A 17,992-nucleotide genomic window follows, 5' to 3' on the forward strand; every position below is an offset into this window, starting at 1 on the left:
GAGGGGTCAGGAGACACTGTGGCCCCATCTGAGGATACCCCCGGTGTTGTTGTTGGCCCTAAGCATGATGGGATGTTAATTGCTTAATTAACTCAGGAAGCACACCTGTGTGGAAGCACCTGCTATCAATATACAGGACTTTGTATCCTTAATCTAATCAAGTGTTTATTTTATTTTGGCAGTTACTTGTACTTTATCAACTACTTTATAAAGAATCTATAAATCCACACTGAAGGTACCACATTTCACCTGGTCGTGATACAGTAAACAGCAATTAGACATGAAGGAACAATTTTTTTCTGTGTGTCATCCATGGAAATGTCTTCCATATCAGCTTTGGCTCAGAGAAGATGGTGTGTGTTTCTGGCCTCAACACAGAGAAAGCGGATCTAGTGGGAGACTCTGGGAGCCGTGCGCCACAGGCTTTACTGAACCAATGGAAAGTCTATTTTCATTACCATTAACTTTGATAGGTCATACAGTTTGAGCAAACCATTCCAACCTACAATCATGAGCTGTGTTTGAATACCCATACTAACATACTGTATACCACATACTGTATACCACATACTTAATGAGTATATACTATAAAATATTAGTTCATTTTAGTATACTGTAATCGAACTGTATCCTTTCAGTTGAGCGTACGAGGGCTTAGCCTGTCTACCGGAAGTTGATGCTGTTGCTATGTAACCTCTTGCTAGCTTGTTAGCATAAAACATTGCTAGCTAGACATCTTATGATTTCAGGTGTGTTCGTAAATTCAATCTGGAGTGCCAGAGTGTGCTCTGGGTGTTCTTAAATTCAGAGCATTGTAAGATTGTCCGTTAGTAATTTCAGAGCGCACACTGGACGCTTTGACCGAGGAGTAGGGTTGATCCAAGCGTTTTGACAAGGGCAGTAAAGCATCCAAGCTAACTGGCTAAAGTTTGCTAGCTTGCTAGCTACTTCCAGACACAAATGAGAGAACACCTCACTCGCCGCTAATATAGCTGGTTAGAGTGTTTTCATGTTATCCAGAGCTTTGGTGACTAACTGTGCTGCTGGCAACAATGTAATAGCGCTTTTTGCCGACGTTTACTGATACCGGCCATATTCAAAGGGTGTTGAGTGTTTGTAAATTCAACAGTTATTCTGCACTCTGGCACACTCAGACGAGAGTGCGTAGATAGCCAGAGCGAATTTACGAACGCACTCGAATTAACAAGGTCCATTGAGAACGTACAACAATTATATGTGGGTGTTGATTAAGGCAGCCCCTGTACCTCTCTGATTCAGAAGGGTTAAATGCGGACGACACATTTCAGTATCCCCCTTTCCCTTCCCTTTTTTCACATTTTGTTACTTTACTGCCTTATTCTAAAATTGATAAAATTGTTTTTTTGCTCATCCATCTACACACAATACCGCATAATGGCAAAGTGAAAACAGGTTTTTAGAAATTTTTGTAAATGTATTAAAAATTAAAAACAAATACCTTATTTACTTAAGTAGTCAGACCCTTTGCTATGAGACTCGCAATTGAGCTCAGGTACGTCCTGTTTCCATTGATCATCCTTGATCAATGGAAACATCCTTCAAGTTGTTTCTACAACTTGATTGAAGTCCATCTGTGGTAAATTCAACTGATTGGACACGATTTGGAAAGGCACAGACCTATCTATATAAGATCCCAGAGTTGACAGTGCATGTCAGAGCAAACACAGTGGCCTCCATCATTCTTAAATGGAGTAAGTTTGGAACCACCAAGACTCTTCCTAGAGTTGGCCGCCTGGCCAAAAAGAGCAATCGGGGGAGAAGGGTCTTGGTCAGGGAGGTGATCAAGAACCCAATGGTCACTCTGATAAAGGACACTTAAAGGACTGTCAGACCATGAGAAACAAGATTCTCTGGTCTGATGGAATCAAGATTGAACTCTTTGGCCTGAATGCCAAGCATCCCGTCTGGAGGAAACCTGGCACCATCCCTACGGGGAAGCATGGTGGTGGCAGCATCATGCTGTGGGGATGTTTTTCAGCGGCAGGGACTGGGAGACTACTTAGGATTTAGGGAAAGGTGAATGGAGCAAAGTACAGAGAAATCCTTGATGAAAACCTGCTTCAGAGCGCTCAGAACCTCAGACTGGGGTGAAGGTTCACCTTCCAACAGGACAATGACCCTAAGCACACAGCCAAGACAACGCATGAGTGGCTTCAGGACAAGTCTCTGAATGTTCTTGAGTGGCTAAGCGAGAGCCAGGACTTGAACCTGATCGAACATCTCTGGAGAGACCTGAAAATAGCTGTGCAGCGACGGTACCCATCCATCCTGACAGACCATGAATAGATCTGCAGAGAAGAATCGGAGAAACTTCCCATATACTAATGATCATGATGAGGATGATTATGATACGGTCCTGCTGTATTTGGTGTGAAGGGTACTATGGTGGTGTTCCTCCTCTGTATTGGTTGATCAGAATGAATGGAAGATGCCAGACAGCTTCAAACCTGAAAACGTCCTGGTGGCTGATGGTAAGTTTGTGCGGAAGGAGGCTTTCATGCCCTTTGCTGCAGGTACTTATACATTAACCCTTCTTCTGGACTAAAAACCACACTCAATGGAGAGTCTCTATTGAAAGTGTGTTTTAGTCCAGCAATATGTCTTAATAATATGCGTCCAGGAAAGAGTCAGGCACTGAAAGATACATGCATGTTGCTGATACAATTGCACACATAGACCTGGGCCTCATATACACAATCCATTGGATACAGCAGCACGTTTTGTATGCAGATTGGAGTTTTCCTTATTCCATCTCATTCCAACCAATCATATTAATTCCAACCAATCACCCTAAGCAGAGCTGCCACTTGTTTTTGTGTGTTACTCTAGGGAAGAGGGTGTGTCGAGGGAACAACTGGCCCGGATGGAGCTCTTCCTCTTCTTCACCACCCTGCTCCAGAAGTTCAACATCTCCTCCCCAGAGGGAGTGGAGTCCAGTCTGAACACCGAGGGTGGGGGCACTAATGCACCGCTTCCTTTCTAAATCTGTGCATGCACTTGTTGAGCCTCCTCTTGCTTATGCAATAAAGCTGCCTAAAACCCTGAGGGAATGTGCCCCCAACCTATGGGAATTTGAAAAACTACAAATACATTTACACCAAACTGAAATCCTTGACTATGATGAAGGTTAAATAAAATAAATCAGGAGAAAGAAGGGGGTGTCAGGATGAGGATATGTTGGTTTAGTGAAATCATTATGATGGTTTACTTTTTGCAATAGACTACCACACTTTAAATATTTTGTGTGCATTCCCATGTTTTTCTTTTCATGAACAATTTCTCATAACATACGCCACGTGTCGCTGTTGAGCTCTGCGTCTATTGCAGTCCAGCTGATCGTCGCCATCTTGATTCAGACATAAACAACACCCAAGAGTTGCGATCTTTATAGCTCAGTCACAGATAGACCAATGCAAGGTTTAGTTAAAAATCGTTGACTCAGTGGTTGCGATGGCAATTTAATGCTGTTGGTATCTTCAGGACAAAAATCAGCAATTTTCCTTGTCATTGGGAAAACGTCAACAAACTCGTGGGCGATTGAGGCATTTTAAAGGCTATGGGTGGCCTGTCCAGAAATAAACATGGCGATACGTCTGCTTTTTTACTTGCGCTAACCAGTAGTAAGAAAGACATTTATTTTATTGTCGTCAGCTGATTATTGCTGCTAGCAGCCAGAGTTTGTTTGTAGGGGGGTGATACCATGACAACGGTGTGATTGACATCAGCACACATTTTTTTTGCAGAGTTCTTGGACAGCGACGATATTTATTTTACCCTGAAACGTCACCATAGTTATTCTCTAATTTACCAGTCGAAATGTGGCTAGTAATCTGGCTTTCTTGCAGGAGCTAACTAGTCAATCAGTGCAGCTTCCTGGTGTGCAGTCAGGGCAGCTTTCCTTGCTACTTTTAATTTGTGTCAGTAGTGTGGTTGACCACTAACCAGGATAACTGTCTTACACCTCTACTCTGACATTTTATTTCCTCCAGGGATGGGAGGCCAGTGACGTGTAGGGGGGGGGGGGACTGGACAGAGTTGCTGGTAGTGGTGGTGCTCTTATAAAATGGACCAGGAATATGAGAGAAGGCTGCTGAAGCAAATCAACCATCAGAACCTACCAGAGGGCCAGCTGGCTAAGGTGAGTAAGGCGATCAGCTGTATCTCTGGTATTAAAAACAGAACTGCCGGCAAGAGGATTGGGGAGAGAACAGAAACAGATGTGTTTGAATAGATACTAACAAGTAATCCATTTTGAACCAATCTGGACGGTTGTCATGTATGGAGAGTGAAAAGCTTTGTGTAGTAGTGCATTCAACCAAATGTTTTGCCTATTGCACATGTTGACACGGTTTGTTTGTCTAACCATTTCAGTCTGGAGGTGCGACCTGCAGTCCTCTCAGTGTCAAATCTGGGGACCGATTCATTCCTACCCGTGTTGGAAGCAACTGGTGTATCAACTTCCACTATGCCAACGTAAGCAACACACCTTTCCTCCAATCGTGTACCACAAATGATATACTCTCTCAGCCACCGTCTCTCTCTCACGTACTCATTGATATGTCTGTTTTGCACACATGTGCATTGGTTTTCACAACTTTGGCAATATCATTTTCAGCCCCTTATTTACTTGCTCATTCTCCATAGGAGAACTGTCAATCTCCCAACCAGAACCACAGGTCGAAGGATGCTGGGTCAGACACGGGGAAAGACACTGTGGCATATGCTGCCCTGCTGAGGAACGAGTTGCTGGGGGCGGGGATAGAGAGCGTTCCAGACCTCCACACTGAGGACCGCCGTCACACCGTCTTCTCCCAGGACACACACAGCCTCTTCAGGGTGAGAGACGGAGAGCGAGAGAAACCCCCAAGCCCCAGCACAAAACCGCCGATATACAGCGAGGCAAACTATCCTCACAAATAACATTCTGATTTGAATTATTCCTCCATAGTACACAGTCCACACTAAGAGAGTGCCTTTTGACAGTGGCAATGAAGTCTCGCCATACTCGCTCTCCCCACTCAGCAACAAGAGGTACTGATGAGTCCACTCTATGGACTAGTGACAACCACTGGCCTTAAAGGGACATTTCACAATTTTTCAACTTCATATTCATGATCTCCAGCATTTTCACATATGGTGGTGCTGAAGATGATGCATATGAAGTTGATTTTTAAATGTCCCTTTAAAGCAAGAATCTGCATTTGGTGAAACAGCACAACTGTTGGCCCCAGACCCTTTGTTATTGTTTTGTTGATGAAACCGAGGAGAGGAGTGTCCGGCAGTGTGGACGTTGTAAAAAATAACTCTGTATATATTTTCTGCTGTTCTATCCCACGTGCAACAATCTACGAGTTGGGGGGTGTTTGAAGTAACTTCTTTGTTGTTGCAATATCCCAAACGGACATGGAAGTTTCACCAAATACGGATTCTAGCCTTAACTGGCTTTAAGTGTGATGTTGGGTTTTCTATCCATTCACTATACAGGCACAGTTACTGTATGTTACATCCATCCACTATACAGTTACTGTATGTTACATCCATCCACTATACAGTTACTGTATGTTACATCCATCCACTATACAGTTACTGTATGTTACATCCATCCACTACACAGTTACTGTATGTTACATCCATCTACTATACATGTCTGCTAAAGCAAAAATACAATACACACCAATATTTTTATAAAATATGGACCTCTATCGCTGGAACTTACCCCTCCCTCACTCCCATGTTTGTGTAGTCACAAGCTCCTTCGTTCCCCTCGGAAGCCAGCCCGTAAGATCTCCAAGATCCCCTTCAAAGTGCTCGACGCCCCTGAGCTGCAGGATGACTTCTACCTCAACCTGGTAGACTGGTCCGCTGGCAACCTGCTGTCTGTGGGCCTGGGGGCCTGTGTGTACCTGTGGAGCGCCTGCACCAGCCAGGTGAGAGTGAGGGAGGGGCCAAGTGAGAGTGCGGGAGGGGCCAGGAGAGAGTGCGGGAGGGGCCAGGGGAGAGTGCCGGAGGGGCCACGGGAGAGTGAGGAAGGGGCCAGGGGAGAGTGCGGGAGGGGCCAGGGGAGACTGGAGAAGAGGACACAAACCTCTATTATTGCTTATTTTCTATCCATGTATTTAACCCTGAAGGTGACAAGACTGTGTGACCTGTCAGTGGATGGGGACTCTGTGACATCAGTGTGTTGGAATGAAAGGGTGAGTTTACAGCCCTGCTCAATATCTGTGATCATTCTGTCGATAAATACTTTTATGAGAAAAACTGGGACATTTAGTGTTCATAAAGGAAGACTGACACCCTTAACAAGACATGTATCATCTACCTTACATCTAGTCACTCACTGGCCTGGGTTGTGTCCATCCTCTCAGGGGAACCTCGTTGCTGTGGGAACCCATAAGGGCTATGTTCAGATCTGGGACGCAGCTGGAGGGAGAAAGCTGACCAGTCTGGAAGGCCACTCGGCTCGTGTCGGTCAGTGATGCATGTTGATTTAGGTGTCGGTTTGATATGTTTTTGTGTGTATATGTGTGTGACAAGATCTATTCTTTGAGAGGACTTTGTTTTTACAGTCTGATATCCGTACTTGCATAAATAGAAGGATGATTAGGTATGTTTTATATAATGTTTTATAGTACTACAGAAATGAAGTATGCTTTAAATGCCAGGATGTCATACTCCTTTAGATTTTCATTGAGTACCGTATGAATTTGTTGCATGTTATTGAGGAAGAGAATAGTATTTTCAGACCCATGTGTGTTTGACAACAGTTGATTAACAGCTAATAGTCATATAGGGGACACTGTACCAAAATTAAGGAATGACGCAGAGTTGCACGTTAGATGACCTTCTCTGTATTGGTACGCCTGGTATGTTAATTGTTTTTCTTACTGCATACATTCTTACTAAACCGTACGTTCTAATTAGTATGTAGTTTTAGTAAGTAGTAGGCAAGACAGATTCTGGACACGGCCTGTCTATTGGATAAAAAATAAATAAAACATATAATTGCTTAGATAATACCAGATGGAATGGGACTGTAACATAGAGAATGTACTCTCTCTGTCCCACTCTCCAGGAGCACTGGCGTGGAATGGAGAACAGCTGTCTTCAGGCAGCAGGGACCGTGTGATCCTCCAGAGGGACGTCCGCACCCCTCCGTCCGCTGAGAGGAGGCTCCAGGGCCACAGGCAGGAGGTGTGTGGCCTCAAGTGGTCCCCCGATCACCAGCACCTGGCCTCTGGGGGCAACGACAACAAGGTGAGCAGGACCACTTCAGGGTCATATTCACATCACTGGCTCCTGTTCAGTAGGGAGAAACTTAGTGAGACAGCAGGGAGGTACTACATGATTTTCTCCAATAATCCAATAATCTCTCAACACTGTGAATCGACCCCCCCCACTCCCCTTTGCATTCAGTTCATCTCGACTTGTCGCAACATTTACAACACTGAACGGGATCCGTAACTCTACTTCGAAACATTTTAACAACATTTGTGATTCTGAACACACCCTCCCTTATCCTCAGCTGCTGGTGTGGAACAGCTCCAGCCTGCTCCCGATGCAGCAGTACAGTGACCACCTGGCTGCAGTGAAGGCCATCGCCTGGTCACCCCACCAGCATGGGCTGCTGGTGTCTGGAGGAGGAACGGCCGACCGCTGTCTACGCTTCTGGAACACCTTGACAGGCCAGCCCCTGCAGAGCACTGACACAGGCTCCCAGGTCTGCAACCTGGCCTGGTCCAAGCACGCCAATGAGCTGGTGAGGCACTACTTACTTAATACCTGCTCCCGAAGCATCAGCTTTCCTGCGTATCCGGTCCTAAGTTATTTTCTTTCATCACAGAGTAGAATTATGTAGTCAAACGTCGCACATCACTTTTCATGGAACACTAGGCTGAAATAAATATTTTAACAGTGAAGTAAGGATTGCACACTCAATTGCTCCAACAAATACTTGTATTAGTTGACAGTGTTTTGATCGTAAAGGATATTAGTCAGGTCGGTGTTCATAAGTAGTGAATGGGTGTACACTCTATCATGTGTTTCAGGTGAGCACCCATGGCTACTCTCAGAACCAGATCCTGGTGTGGAAGTACCCGTCTCTGAACCAGGTGGCCAAGCTGACGGGACACTCCTACCGAGTTCTCTACCTGGTGAGACTGGTGGAGGGGAGTAGTTGGGTGTCTGTAATGTTGAATAACACAGCAAATCATCATCATCACCACCACCAATTTGCCGCTTTCCTAAGTATGACATATGTAGAAAGTAGGGTTGCAAAATTCCTGGGACTTTCATTTAATTCCCTGGTTTTCCTGAAATCCTGGTTGGATGATTCTCAGAATAAGCAGGAAATCTGGAACCCTCCAACCAGGATGTAAAACCAGGGAATTTTTTGACAGTTCCTAGAATTTTGCAACCCTAGTAGAAAGTACAACCTCAAACTCGATATTCAACTCTTTCTGTTCCCTCTCCTCAAGGCTGTGTCACCAGATGGAGAGGCCATTGTGACGGGGGCGGGAGACGAGACTCTGCGTTTCTGGAATGTTTTCAGTAAGACACGCTGCACCAAGGTTCGTGAACAAAACCCATCTTGTCATTGTTCTTTTTCATTTGGCCAGTCACAGGCTTGCTGCTTGATTATGTCAAATATAGAACTTCCTTGTTGTTGTGTTCTTCCTTCAGGAGTCCAAGTCAGTGTTGAATCTATTTACCAGGATACGATAGTGAAATGGGAGGAGAACTAAAGTAGAGGGGATCGGGGAGACATCACCTTGAACCCCTCATAAACCCCCCTTTACCACTCCACTGTAACTCAGTGCACCACAGCACCAACCATCACTACGAACAAACTCCTCACTTATCAATTCCACCTTTTTTACCGAGAACAGCTCCAACCACCACCAACCAGCCTGCGAGCAGCTGTCCCACTAAAGTGATGTCATTGATTTAAAAACTAACACAGCCTACGAGTGAGGGGCTGGTTGTCTCTGTACAATGTCTGTCTTATATTTCTGTCGTGGATGTCCTGAGATGTTTTAGAATTATCATTAGGGCCAGCAGTTACTTTTTTTTTTATCTGACCATGTGACCTGACATGTCACATGTTCAGGAAAAAAGTCCTGTCTTTAGACATATACCTCCACTAATATAATATCTAAAATAGTTGAATATATAAAGTCCTCTCATCACTCATCATGTATCGTTTCTCAGCCTTTCCTACATAACAGAGAGAGAGGCTTGGGGGACTTTCTATATTTTGATAATATGTATCTGAACTACCATAGAATCCAACAGAATGTCATGATAATAAACGAGTACACCAAAAGAGTCAGCCTGCCCGAGCAGCTGCAGAGACTCAGATCTGTTTATTATTTTCTTTCTAAACATCCCTACAACTTTCTTAAAACATCATTATTACACAATCTTAACATGATCATGACATGCTTATAACATGATCATAACTCAGATCCCACTAAATACCTGGGTGAAAATTGGCTTTAAAAAATATATATTGGATAGTATCACCCTTCAAAACAGTTGTTGGTTTGTATCACGCACATCACCCACCATGACCCAATGTTGTCACTGCTCTCTTTGGGCCGGATTAGAGTTTTCTTCCCTCTGTTCTGCCTACGCCATAGAGTCTAGAGCAGGATATAACTTGATCAGACAAACAACTGTTAATCACTTTTCTGAAGAAACCATGATGCCTTTCTTCACATGGCCATAACAATAGTAACATCCCATGACATTAACACAGGGACAGTTTTACCTTGGAACTTCAACCCCCCACAGAATACATACTACTGCAGCCATGTGAGTGCACCGCCAGCATAAAGTTGATACAATTCACACAAAGTCCTTGTCGGGGGACTCCAATCCTCTGGGTTTCCCTGAACAGGTCTTGGTTCAGACAAGGCGAGTACTGCAGCCACACTAGTAATCTGCTGAGTAGCCAGTAGTGCCCTGCATACCTCGACACAACAGCGAGAACTCCTTCACGATCTCCTTAACACGCCGCTTGTTTGTCTGTTCCCTGGGAAAAATGGGGTGAATGAGATAGATTTGTCTGAATAGATCAGAAAAGAGTTCAAACATGTACATAGCTGTTTGCACATCTTGGAGGACTGCTACATAATGATATTGTTCCAGAGACAAATTCATCTGTCACGGTGAGATCGGAAGGTCAAAGCAGTGTGACTACAAAGAACCTGGAACGCCAAATGAGTGTATGAATGGATGTGTAGGCTACCTGAGGAGTTGCTGGCTGAAGGTGTCCTTCTGCTCCATGGAGACCTGGGCAGAGGGGAACCCTGGGACATGTAGTCCTTCCTTTAACCACTGGGCCAGCAGCACAGGGCAATGTCTGTTCAGACAGAAAAGCACCTCAGAGAAGTGCTCCGTCAGACAGCAGAGAGATTGACTTCCAACAATCTGGTGATGACACAGAGGGAGAGGAAGTTGTAACAAGAAGCCCAAGGTTGAGCACTGACTGAAACATAATTATACCCATTCATTGGCCACTATTGTGCTTAGAGCAGTGGTTCCCAACCTATTTCAGTTTCTGTACTACCAACTAAATTTGACTGCCCGGTGTACCCCCTCATTTGCATTTTACCGGTAAGCCTATGGTCTCATGAGTCTTCTCAAGTTCCCCTTGTGGATAGTCCAAGTACAGGGGTCCTAGAATCCCTGGTTGGGAACCACTGGTCTGGAGGACTGAGTCACTGACTGCAGTCTTGTCCTACTCGTGAGGGTATTTCTTTCCCACACACTAACAGAGATACCAGTTGGTTACCTCCAGGATGGTGTGGACGAGAAGCTTCCCGTCCCTCTGTAGCACCTGACCAATAGGAGGGATGTCTCCACAATGACAGACCAACTCCATCTGATGGGGAGGTACGGAGGAAGGATGTATGGAACAGCCACATTATGACAGTAGGGGTGCAGAATAAACAGGATTTATGCAGGGATGCAAGATAGTCACCTTTTGGGGATATTCACTTTTTTTAATCAAAAATAGGTGACCTACGTGCTTTGTATAAATCTGAGAACAGTTTGGGAGTGGGCTTTGGATCACTACTGGTTGTAGGACGAGGCTCAACCAATCGTTCACATAACAGAATGCAGCATGCGACTGAAGAGAAAAAATACAAACAATTTGCTAGTTACATCATCAGCTTGCGCTCTGGAAAGACAGCGGGAGAGTGGAAATTATGGAGGTACATTTACAAATGTACCTCCATAGGAAAGGCAGTTTGCTCGACTCCTGAATGATAACGAAGAGGTAGGTGAGAAGCCTGATCACGGAAACGGGGTGAGAAGGTGATGAAGCTATTTCATGAGCTATAACCGAAAAACTACTGGCATTTGGAAAGTGTGGTGGAACAAGTATTGTTAGCATTAAGTATCTTGCTAGCTGGATGGAATTCTCCGTTAGCTAGCCAGAGAAATGTTGAGCAACATTAGCCAACTTAACTGATCAAATAATTGAGTTTATGGTGTGAAATTAGCTGGCAAATAGTCAGACAGCTAACGTTACAACATCAGATGAGCTAACATTAATAACCTAACCAATTTGCTGTAGTATTAAATGGTATACGACTCCTATGTGTTCTTCAAGTTATAACGCGTTAGTTGCTTACTGGACCCTGGCAATCTGTGTGAAATGTTAACTAACTAATGAACTATCTGTGAACTGATGTTTTCCCTCTAAAGTATGTGGTTCATTTTCCGAATGAGAGAATTAGGTGAATAATAAAAAATATATTTAACATTTATTTAACTAGGCAAGTCAGTTAAGAACAAATTCTTATTTACAATGATGGCCTACCGGGAAACAGGGGGTTAATTGCCTTGTTCAGGGGCAGAACGACAGATGTTTACCTTGTCAGCTCGGGGATTCGATCCAGCAACCTTTCGGTTCAACACTACCCACTAGGCTACCTGCCGCCCCTGAAAATGAGGTGTTGCTTGTTAAACAAGTGGATTCAGGGATGAAGTGGAGCTGGGCCTGGGCCTGGCTTAAACTGGATGCCACTATAGAGGTGAAAGGAACACCAATCTCTTTTTCAGTCAGTGGATTAAAGGGGTATGACAGGTGTACTCTGCCTGAAAGAGATCAATTATGCCAACAAAGGGTTAGCATGCTCTGCTGGCACATTGTAGAACAGATGTCCACAGGCAGAACGTGTACAATGTGTAGCCCAAAGATATTGCTTTTGTTGTGTTGAACTTGACAGTAATACGTGTGGGGGGGTAATTTTTTTGCCTTGTGCACTTGATCGATGTCTATAGTGGCCACTATAATAGAGCAAAATTAGAATGCCTGTTTGTCTCATTCTATTTCTACTATAAGGTGTTTTTTTCCCAAGTGCAATATTTATATGTGTGGTCACAAGCATTCTATTATAAAGGCTGTCATGGCTAACTGCAATATTAGTGTATTGGTTTTTTTCTCAAGACTTTGTCATTTGCAGTAAAGTCTAGGCAACAAATAACATTGGATTTCTTTCTTTACATTTTTTAGCTCTGAGTTAGGTTCACATCAACCACTTTTTATTTTACACACAGAGACTGATCATGTAGATAATATTATTTGTTGTTTAATTAGTTAAAACCTGCATTTCTCCCTAGAAGAGGTTTTTTTCATGTTTCAGTGAAAAAAAAGTGTAACCTTTTTGGGCCCTCAGCAGTGTGCACCCCTGGTTATGACTTCCAGTCATGAGTTAGTACAAGAGGTAAAGTTACTTGTGAAGTGATTGGTAATGTGTCATCATCGCACCTACTTAACTTACAAAGAACATACAGGCTGACTTCGCTGTAGGCGTCTCCGGGAACTTGAGTGACAGGACCCCTGAAAAAAGAGTTGGTGCAGAACCAGTTGTATACGCCTGCCACATTACAGTGCACTTGGAATTACAGTGTGGGTTACATGGCAAAGTCTCTCACCGCAGTAGAATAGAGCCTTTACATCTTGATGGTCAGACAGGTAGAGGTCAGGCTTCCTTTTGAGGGCCTATGGAGTCAACAACACACACATAAGCCCCCTTTTTACTTGGTTGTAACATGCGTCCTTTGTCCTGATCTTGTCCACATTCTGATTGTGTCCACATTATTTGACAGGTGTAGATGATTGAAATATGCATTGTGATCTGATTGTGATCATATACACCTATCAAAAACGTGGGTACAATCGGAATGTGGACTAGATCAGGACAAAGGACACATGTTAGAGCCAGGTATAAACGATGCTAAAGATACACACACATAGATACACAAATATTTATCCAGAATGTGATCTCTGAGACAGAGAAGCGGACTATAAAAATAAGACAGACCTGGGCATGGAGTTGCATGAATGACTCAACAATATCAGGATGTTCCCTTGGGCCTGAAAAATAGATGGAATAGAGAACACACATAAAGATGTCAAATAGGAAATACATTTGAAGTCAGAATATTACATACACCATAGCAAAATACATTTTTTTTTTTTTTTTTTTTACAATTACTGACATTTAATCTTAGTAAGAATTCCCTGTCTTAGGTCAATTAGGATCACCACTTTATTTTAATAATGTGAAATGTCAGAATAATAGTAGAGAATTATTTATTTCAGCTTTTATTTCTTTCATCACATTCCAGGTGGGTCAGAAGTTTACATACACTCAAGTAGTATTTGGTAGCATTGCCTTTAAATTGTTTAACTTTGGTCAAACGTTTCGAGTAGCCTTCCACAAGCTTCCCACAATAAGTTGAGTGAATTTTGGCCCATTCCTCCTGACAGAGCTGGTGTAACTGAGTTAGATTTGTAGGCCTCCTTGCTCGCACACGCTGGGATTGAGGTCAGGGTTTTGTGATGACCACTCCAATGCCTTGACTTTGTTGTCCTTAAGCCATTTTGCCACAACTTTGGAAGTATGCTTGGGGTCATTGTCCATTTGGAAGACCCATTTGCAACCAAGCTTTAACTTCATGACTGATGTCTTGAGATGTTGCTTCAATATATCCACATAATTTCCCACCTCATGATGCCATCTATTTTGTGAAGTGCACCAGTCCATCCTACAGCAAAGCACCCCCACAACATGTTGCTGCCACCCCTGTGCTTCACGGTTGGGATGGTTTTCTTCGGCTTGCAAGCTTTTTCCTCCAAACATAACGGGGCTCTTTTTGGCCAAACAGTTCTATTTTTGTTTCACCAGACCAGAGGACATTTCTCCAAAAAGTAAAATCTTTGTCCCCATGTGAAGTTGCAAACTGTAGTCTGGCTTTTTGATGGCGGTTTTGGAGCAGTTGCTTCTTCCTTGCTGAGTGGCCTTTCAGGTTATGTTGATATAGGACTCGTTTTACTGTGGATATAGATATTTTTGTACCTGTTTCCTTCAGGATCTTCACAAGGTCCTTTGCTGTTGTTCTGGGATTGATTTGCACTTTTCACACCAAAGTACATTCATCTCTAGGAGACAGAATGCGTCTCCTTCCTAAGCGGTATGTTGGCTGCGTGGTCCCACAGTGTTTATACGTGCATACTATTGTTTGGAAATTGCTCCCAAGGATGAACCAGACTTGTGGAGGTCTACAATTTTTTTTCTGAGGTCTTGGCTGATTTCTTTTGATTTTCCCATGATGTAAAGCAAAGAGGCCTTGTGTTTGAAGGTAGGCCTTGAAATACATCCACAGGTACACCTCTAATTGACTCAAATTATGTCAGTTAGCCTATCAGAAGCTTCTAAAGCCATGATATAATTTTCTGCAATTTTCCAAGCTTTTTAAAGGCACAGTCAACTTAGTGTATGTAAACTTCTGACCCACTGGAATTGTGATACAGTGAAATATAAGTAAAATAATCTGTCTGTAAACAATTGTTGGAAAAATGACTTGTGTCATGCACAAAATAGATGTTCTAACCAACTTGCTATAGTTGGTAAAACTATAAAACTATAGTTTGTTAACAAGAAATTTGTGGAGTGGTTGAAAAACTAGTTTTAATGACTCCAACCTAAGTGTATGTAAACTTTCGACTTCAACTGTACTTGGAAGATGATGTGAGAATCAAATCTCAATTTACTTTCTCTTACCTTGCTGGAAGATAGAGAGGGTGGTGGATGTGACCAGCTCAATAAGGGCCTGGATGGGGCTGAAATGATCTTTCTCACCTGCAAATATGTGGACCATCTAGAATGAAAGAGATCCAGTAATTCATAGAAATCATTGTGGGCACATTTAAAAAGTGTAAGGCAAGCTATCAGTGACTATATCCATTCAGCTATTGTTTTATATGGGGTCTTTTCAATGAAATGTAGATTCCAAGAACATGGGATCTACATTCTTGGAATTCCATGTACATTATTCTGAGTTGAAATGGGATTCACCCCGACCCGAGCATTGAATCTGATTTGGATGGTTGGTCAGGTGTCCGGAGACACCTGAAACCCCACCTCTTTAAGGAATACCTAGGATAGGATAAAGTAATCCTTCTCACCCCCTTAAAAGATTTAGATGCACTATTGTAAAGTGGCTGTTCCACTGGATGTCATAAGGTGAATGCACCAATTTGTAAGTCGCTCTGGATAAGAGCGTCTGCTAAATGACTTAAATGTAAATGTCTTAAATGTCTGTTTCGGCCCACCTGGCGTGTGAGGTCGAGAGCAGAGGCTTGTGGGAAGGCGCTGTAGATCTGTCCCAGCATCTCACTGAGCTGTTGTACCATGGGAGCAAAGTCATTGAGGAGGGTCTTTACGGACCTCTCAAACACCCCACACACTGCCTACGGAAGAAGACATGCTGTGAGAGAGTGGGAATCTAGCCTGTAATCCAATCTGAATATCACTTCGTTTCACTAGTGCTTCAGAAGTTAAACAATCGTGAAATGGAGCAATATTCACTTCGGATTCCAGGCTAATGAAGGACAATATGGACATGTACAGTACATATTCAGATAGACATACAGACCCATTTAAATGTTTCAACATTCTCATGTACATATAGAATACATTACTTACCTCCACCACAGACCCATTTAAATGTTTCAACATTCTCATGTACATATAGAATACATTACTTACCTCCACCACTTCTGAGTCACTGAGCCACTTGCTGAGGATGGTCTGGATCAATGTGAAGACCTGCTGTAAGACCACCACCACCTGACAGAGCACAGACAAAGTAAACAGGATGACAGTAGTTATGGGTGGTGAGAGAGGTTCTGAGACAGAGAGGGCGAAAGAGAGAGGCAGGGAATGAGAGAAGGTGGGAGAGTGTAGAAAGATAGACAGAAGGCAAAATAAAGTGAGGAAGACAGCGTTGGGAGGAGACTCACTGGGTTGGGCCTGGCCTGAGCTGGGGCGGTGTCCTCTGACCCCTCGTCCTGCCTGCTGATGTCCAGCGTAGTGAACAGACTGGACAGCATACCCAGGATGTGGATGATAGACAGCTTGGCAGTGGGGCTGGGCTACACAAAGGGAGAGGGAGATGGTTAGATCCAGACAAACTGAATACAGAGATACATTGGGAGCAAAGGTTACAGTAAGAGTGGGTGGGAGGATGAAACAGGCAGGAAAGAGACACATAGTAAGGAAACCTATTTACATGGTATTTTACTGTATTGTAAGTCTGTGCTCAACACATGTATCTTCTAGGTGGTTGCATAGACCAAGTGCACTGTATAAGCATCATTTCCTTGTTCTTACCTCCTGGTGTGCCAGGGTGTCTAGCCTCTGGATGTGGGGGGTGAGGAGGGTGGTCAGGCTGCCCAGGATCTCCTCCATTGGCAAGGCAGAGAGTAGGAAGCCCAGGCCCTGCATCAGCCACATGCACTGGCTGCTCTGCACACACACATGGATTCACAAATATAGTTTTAAATTCCATCCCTATATTTACAGAAAATAAACAATCTGCAGCAACAGTCTAAAACGTGATCATTTTTTTCAGAGACCAAGAATTTATACTGACCTTGTGGATATCTTTGACCAGTACGTCCTGTGAAAGGAAGAGAATGCTTGACATGAGTGTAAAAAAATAACCAAAGCAACATTGAACGACAGCACAGTTACCACGCACCACATTTTGAGCTACAGTACACTGCATCTATCACCACATGCTTTGTGAATCTTATTGTCATAGAGACCTGTGACACGGTCATGATGTCATGGATGTAAGGGGCGAGGTCGTGACGACACTCTCTGCAAATTCTCTTCAGAGTGGACACGCTGGACACGGACAGCTCAGCCTTCACCAAGCCCTGGAGCACCATTGGTAATACATTGCCTAACATCATCGGATGGTCCGCCAGCCACTCCGCTAGAGAACCTAGACAGCGAGAGAAAGGGGGTGGGATATAAAGGAAAGAGACAGATAGAGAAAGGGAGAAAGACAGGAAAGGAGATTGTAGGGAAAAGAGGGATGGCCAGAACAAACAGAAAGGTAGCAAAGAAAACTATAATACAATTGGATTAAGATGTTGGCTCGCACCTATAGTGTACATGACGGTGTCAGCTAGCTGAATGTTGCTTATACTGATCCGTGGGATCAGACCGATGAGGCCTGGGATGACATCAGAGTAGTTGACGTCTATGGTCTCTGCTATAGCCTGGAAGCCAAAGAGAAGGGCCTCAGTGTCCTGGAAAAATACAAAAGAAAAATAGAAAACATGTCCCAGAAAGAGGAAGCAAGAGAGTGAGATTTGTATTTATTATGGATCCTCATTAGCTGCTGTCAAGGCAGAAGCTACTCTTCCTGGGGTCCAGCAAAATTAAGGCAATTTATACAATTTTAAAAACATTACAATACATTCACAGATTTCACAACACACTGTGTGCCCTCAGGCCCCTACACCACTACCACATATCTACAGTACTAAATCCATGGGTATGTATAGTAGACGTATGTTATTGTGTGTGTATGCATGTGTCTGTGCCTATATTTGTATTGCTTCACAGTCCCAGATTTACAT

General features: G+C 43.6%; 3 protein-coding genes across 5 annotated transcripts in view; 2 read left to right on the forward strand and 1 right to left on the reverse strand.

Annotated features, from left to right (window-relative positions):
* The first annotated feature begins 4,053 nt into the window (after positions 1 to 4,053).
* On the forward strand, positions 4,054 to 9,394 carry fzr1b (fizzy/cell division cycle 20 related 1b). The gene is made up of 12 exons (XM_035799629.1): positions 4,054 to 4,177; positions 4,411 to 4,512; positions 4,684 to 4,875; positions 4,988 to 5,070; positions 5,783 to 5,966; positions 6,168 to 6,233; positions 6,405 to 6,507; positions 7,112 to 7,293; positions 7,562 to 7,795; positions 8,085 to 8,189; positions 8,514 to 8,606; positions 8,719 to 9,394. Exons 1-12 carry the CDS (start codon positions 4,103 to 4,105, stop codon positions 8,758 to 8,760), a joined length of 1,461 nt encoding a protein of 486 aa, XP_035655522.1. The 5' UTR covers positions 4,054 to 4,102; the 3' UTR covers positions 8,761 to 9,394.
* The window catches only part of LOC118401931 (importin-13-like), a 22,282-nt gene continuing 13,654 nt past the window's right edge, over positions 9,365 to 17,992 (reverse strand). The window contains exons 8-22 of one of the 3 annotated variants that reach the window (XM_035799627.2): positions 17,512 to 17,659; positions 17,168 to 17,349; positions 16,993 to 17,019; positions 16,731 to 16,865; positions 16,361 to 16,492; positions 16,107 to 16,187; positions 15,671 to 15,808; positions 15,120 to 15,216; positions 13,377 to 13,429; positions 12,988 to 13,054; positions 12,834 to 12,892; positions 11,069 to 11,173; positions 10,835 to 10,924; positions 10,289 to 10,470; positions 9,365 to 10,072 (exon numbers count right to left, since the gene is read on the reverse strand). In XM_035799627.2, the coding sequence (XP_035655520.1) occupies positions 9,973 to 10,072; positions 10,289 to 10,470; positions 10,835 to 10,924; positions 11,069 to 11,173; positions 12,834 to 12,892; positions 12,988 to 13,054; positions 13,377 to 13,429; positions 15,120 to 15,216; positions 15,671 to 15,808; positions 16,107 to 16,187; positions 16,361 to 16,492; positions 16,731 to 16,865; positions 16,993 to 17,019; positions 17,168 to 17,349; positions 17,512 to 17,659 (1,596 nt within the window). In that variant the 3' untranslated portion in view covers positions 9,365 to 9,972. Of the gene's footprint in view, positions 10,073 to 10,288; positions 10,471 to 10,834; positions 10,925 to 11,068; positions 11,174 to 11,316; positions 11,992 to 12,833; positions 12,893 to 12,987; positions 13,055 to 13,376; positions 13,430 to 15,119; positions 15,217 to 15,670; positions 15,809 to 16,106; positions 16,188 to 16,360; positions 16,493 to 16,730; positions 16,866 to 16,992; positions 17,020 to 17,167; positions 17,350 to 17,511; positions 17,660 to 17,992 lie in introns of those variants that run through there. The other 2 variants (XM_035799628.2, XM_052476678.1) reach the window with 2 other exon arrangements.
* Positions 11,167 to 17,992, forward strand: part of LOC118401934 (mucin-6-like) — a 25,978-nt gene continuing 19,152 nt past the window's right edge. Inside the window, exon 1 of the mRNA XM_052476680.1 lies at positions 11,167 to 11,323. The gene's annotated coding sequence lies outside the window, so the exon portion shown is untranslated. The remainder of the gene's footprint in view (positions 11,324 to 17,992) is intronic.

The sequence above is a fragment of the Oncorhynchus keta genome, chromosome 23, assembly GCF_023373465.1.
Source record: "Oncorhynchus keta strain PuntledgeMale-10-30-2019 chromosome 23, Oket_V2, whole genome shotgun sequence".
NCBI classification, from domain to species: Eukaryota; Metazoa; Chordata; class Actinopteri; order Salmoniformes; family Salmonidae; genus Oncorhynchus; species Oncorhynchus keta.

Bases quoted from the DNA above. Each gene is read 5' to 3' on its own strand.
- fzr1b (XM_035799629.1), top strand. From the start codon at position 4,103: ATGGACCAGGAATATGAGAGAAGGCTGCTGAAGCAAATCAACCATCAG. The intron at 5,967-6,167 runs GTGAGAGTGAGG...TTAACCCTGAAG, and splicing joins GGAGCGCCTGCACCAGCCAG to GTGACAAGACTGTGTGACCT. The intron at 6,234-6,404 runs GTGAGTTTACAG...CCATCCTCTCAG, and splicing joins CAGTGTGTTGGAATGAAAGG to GGGAACCTCGTTGCTGTGGG.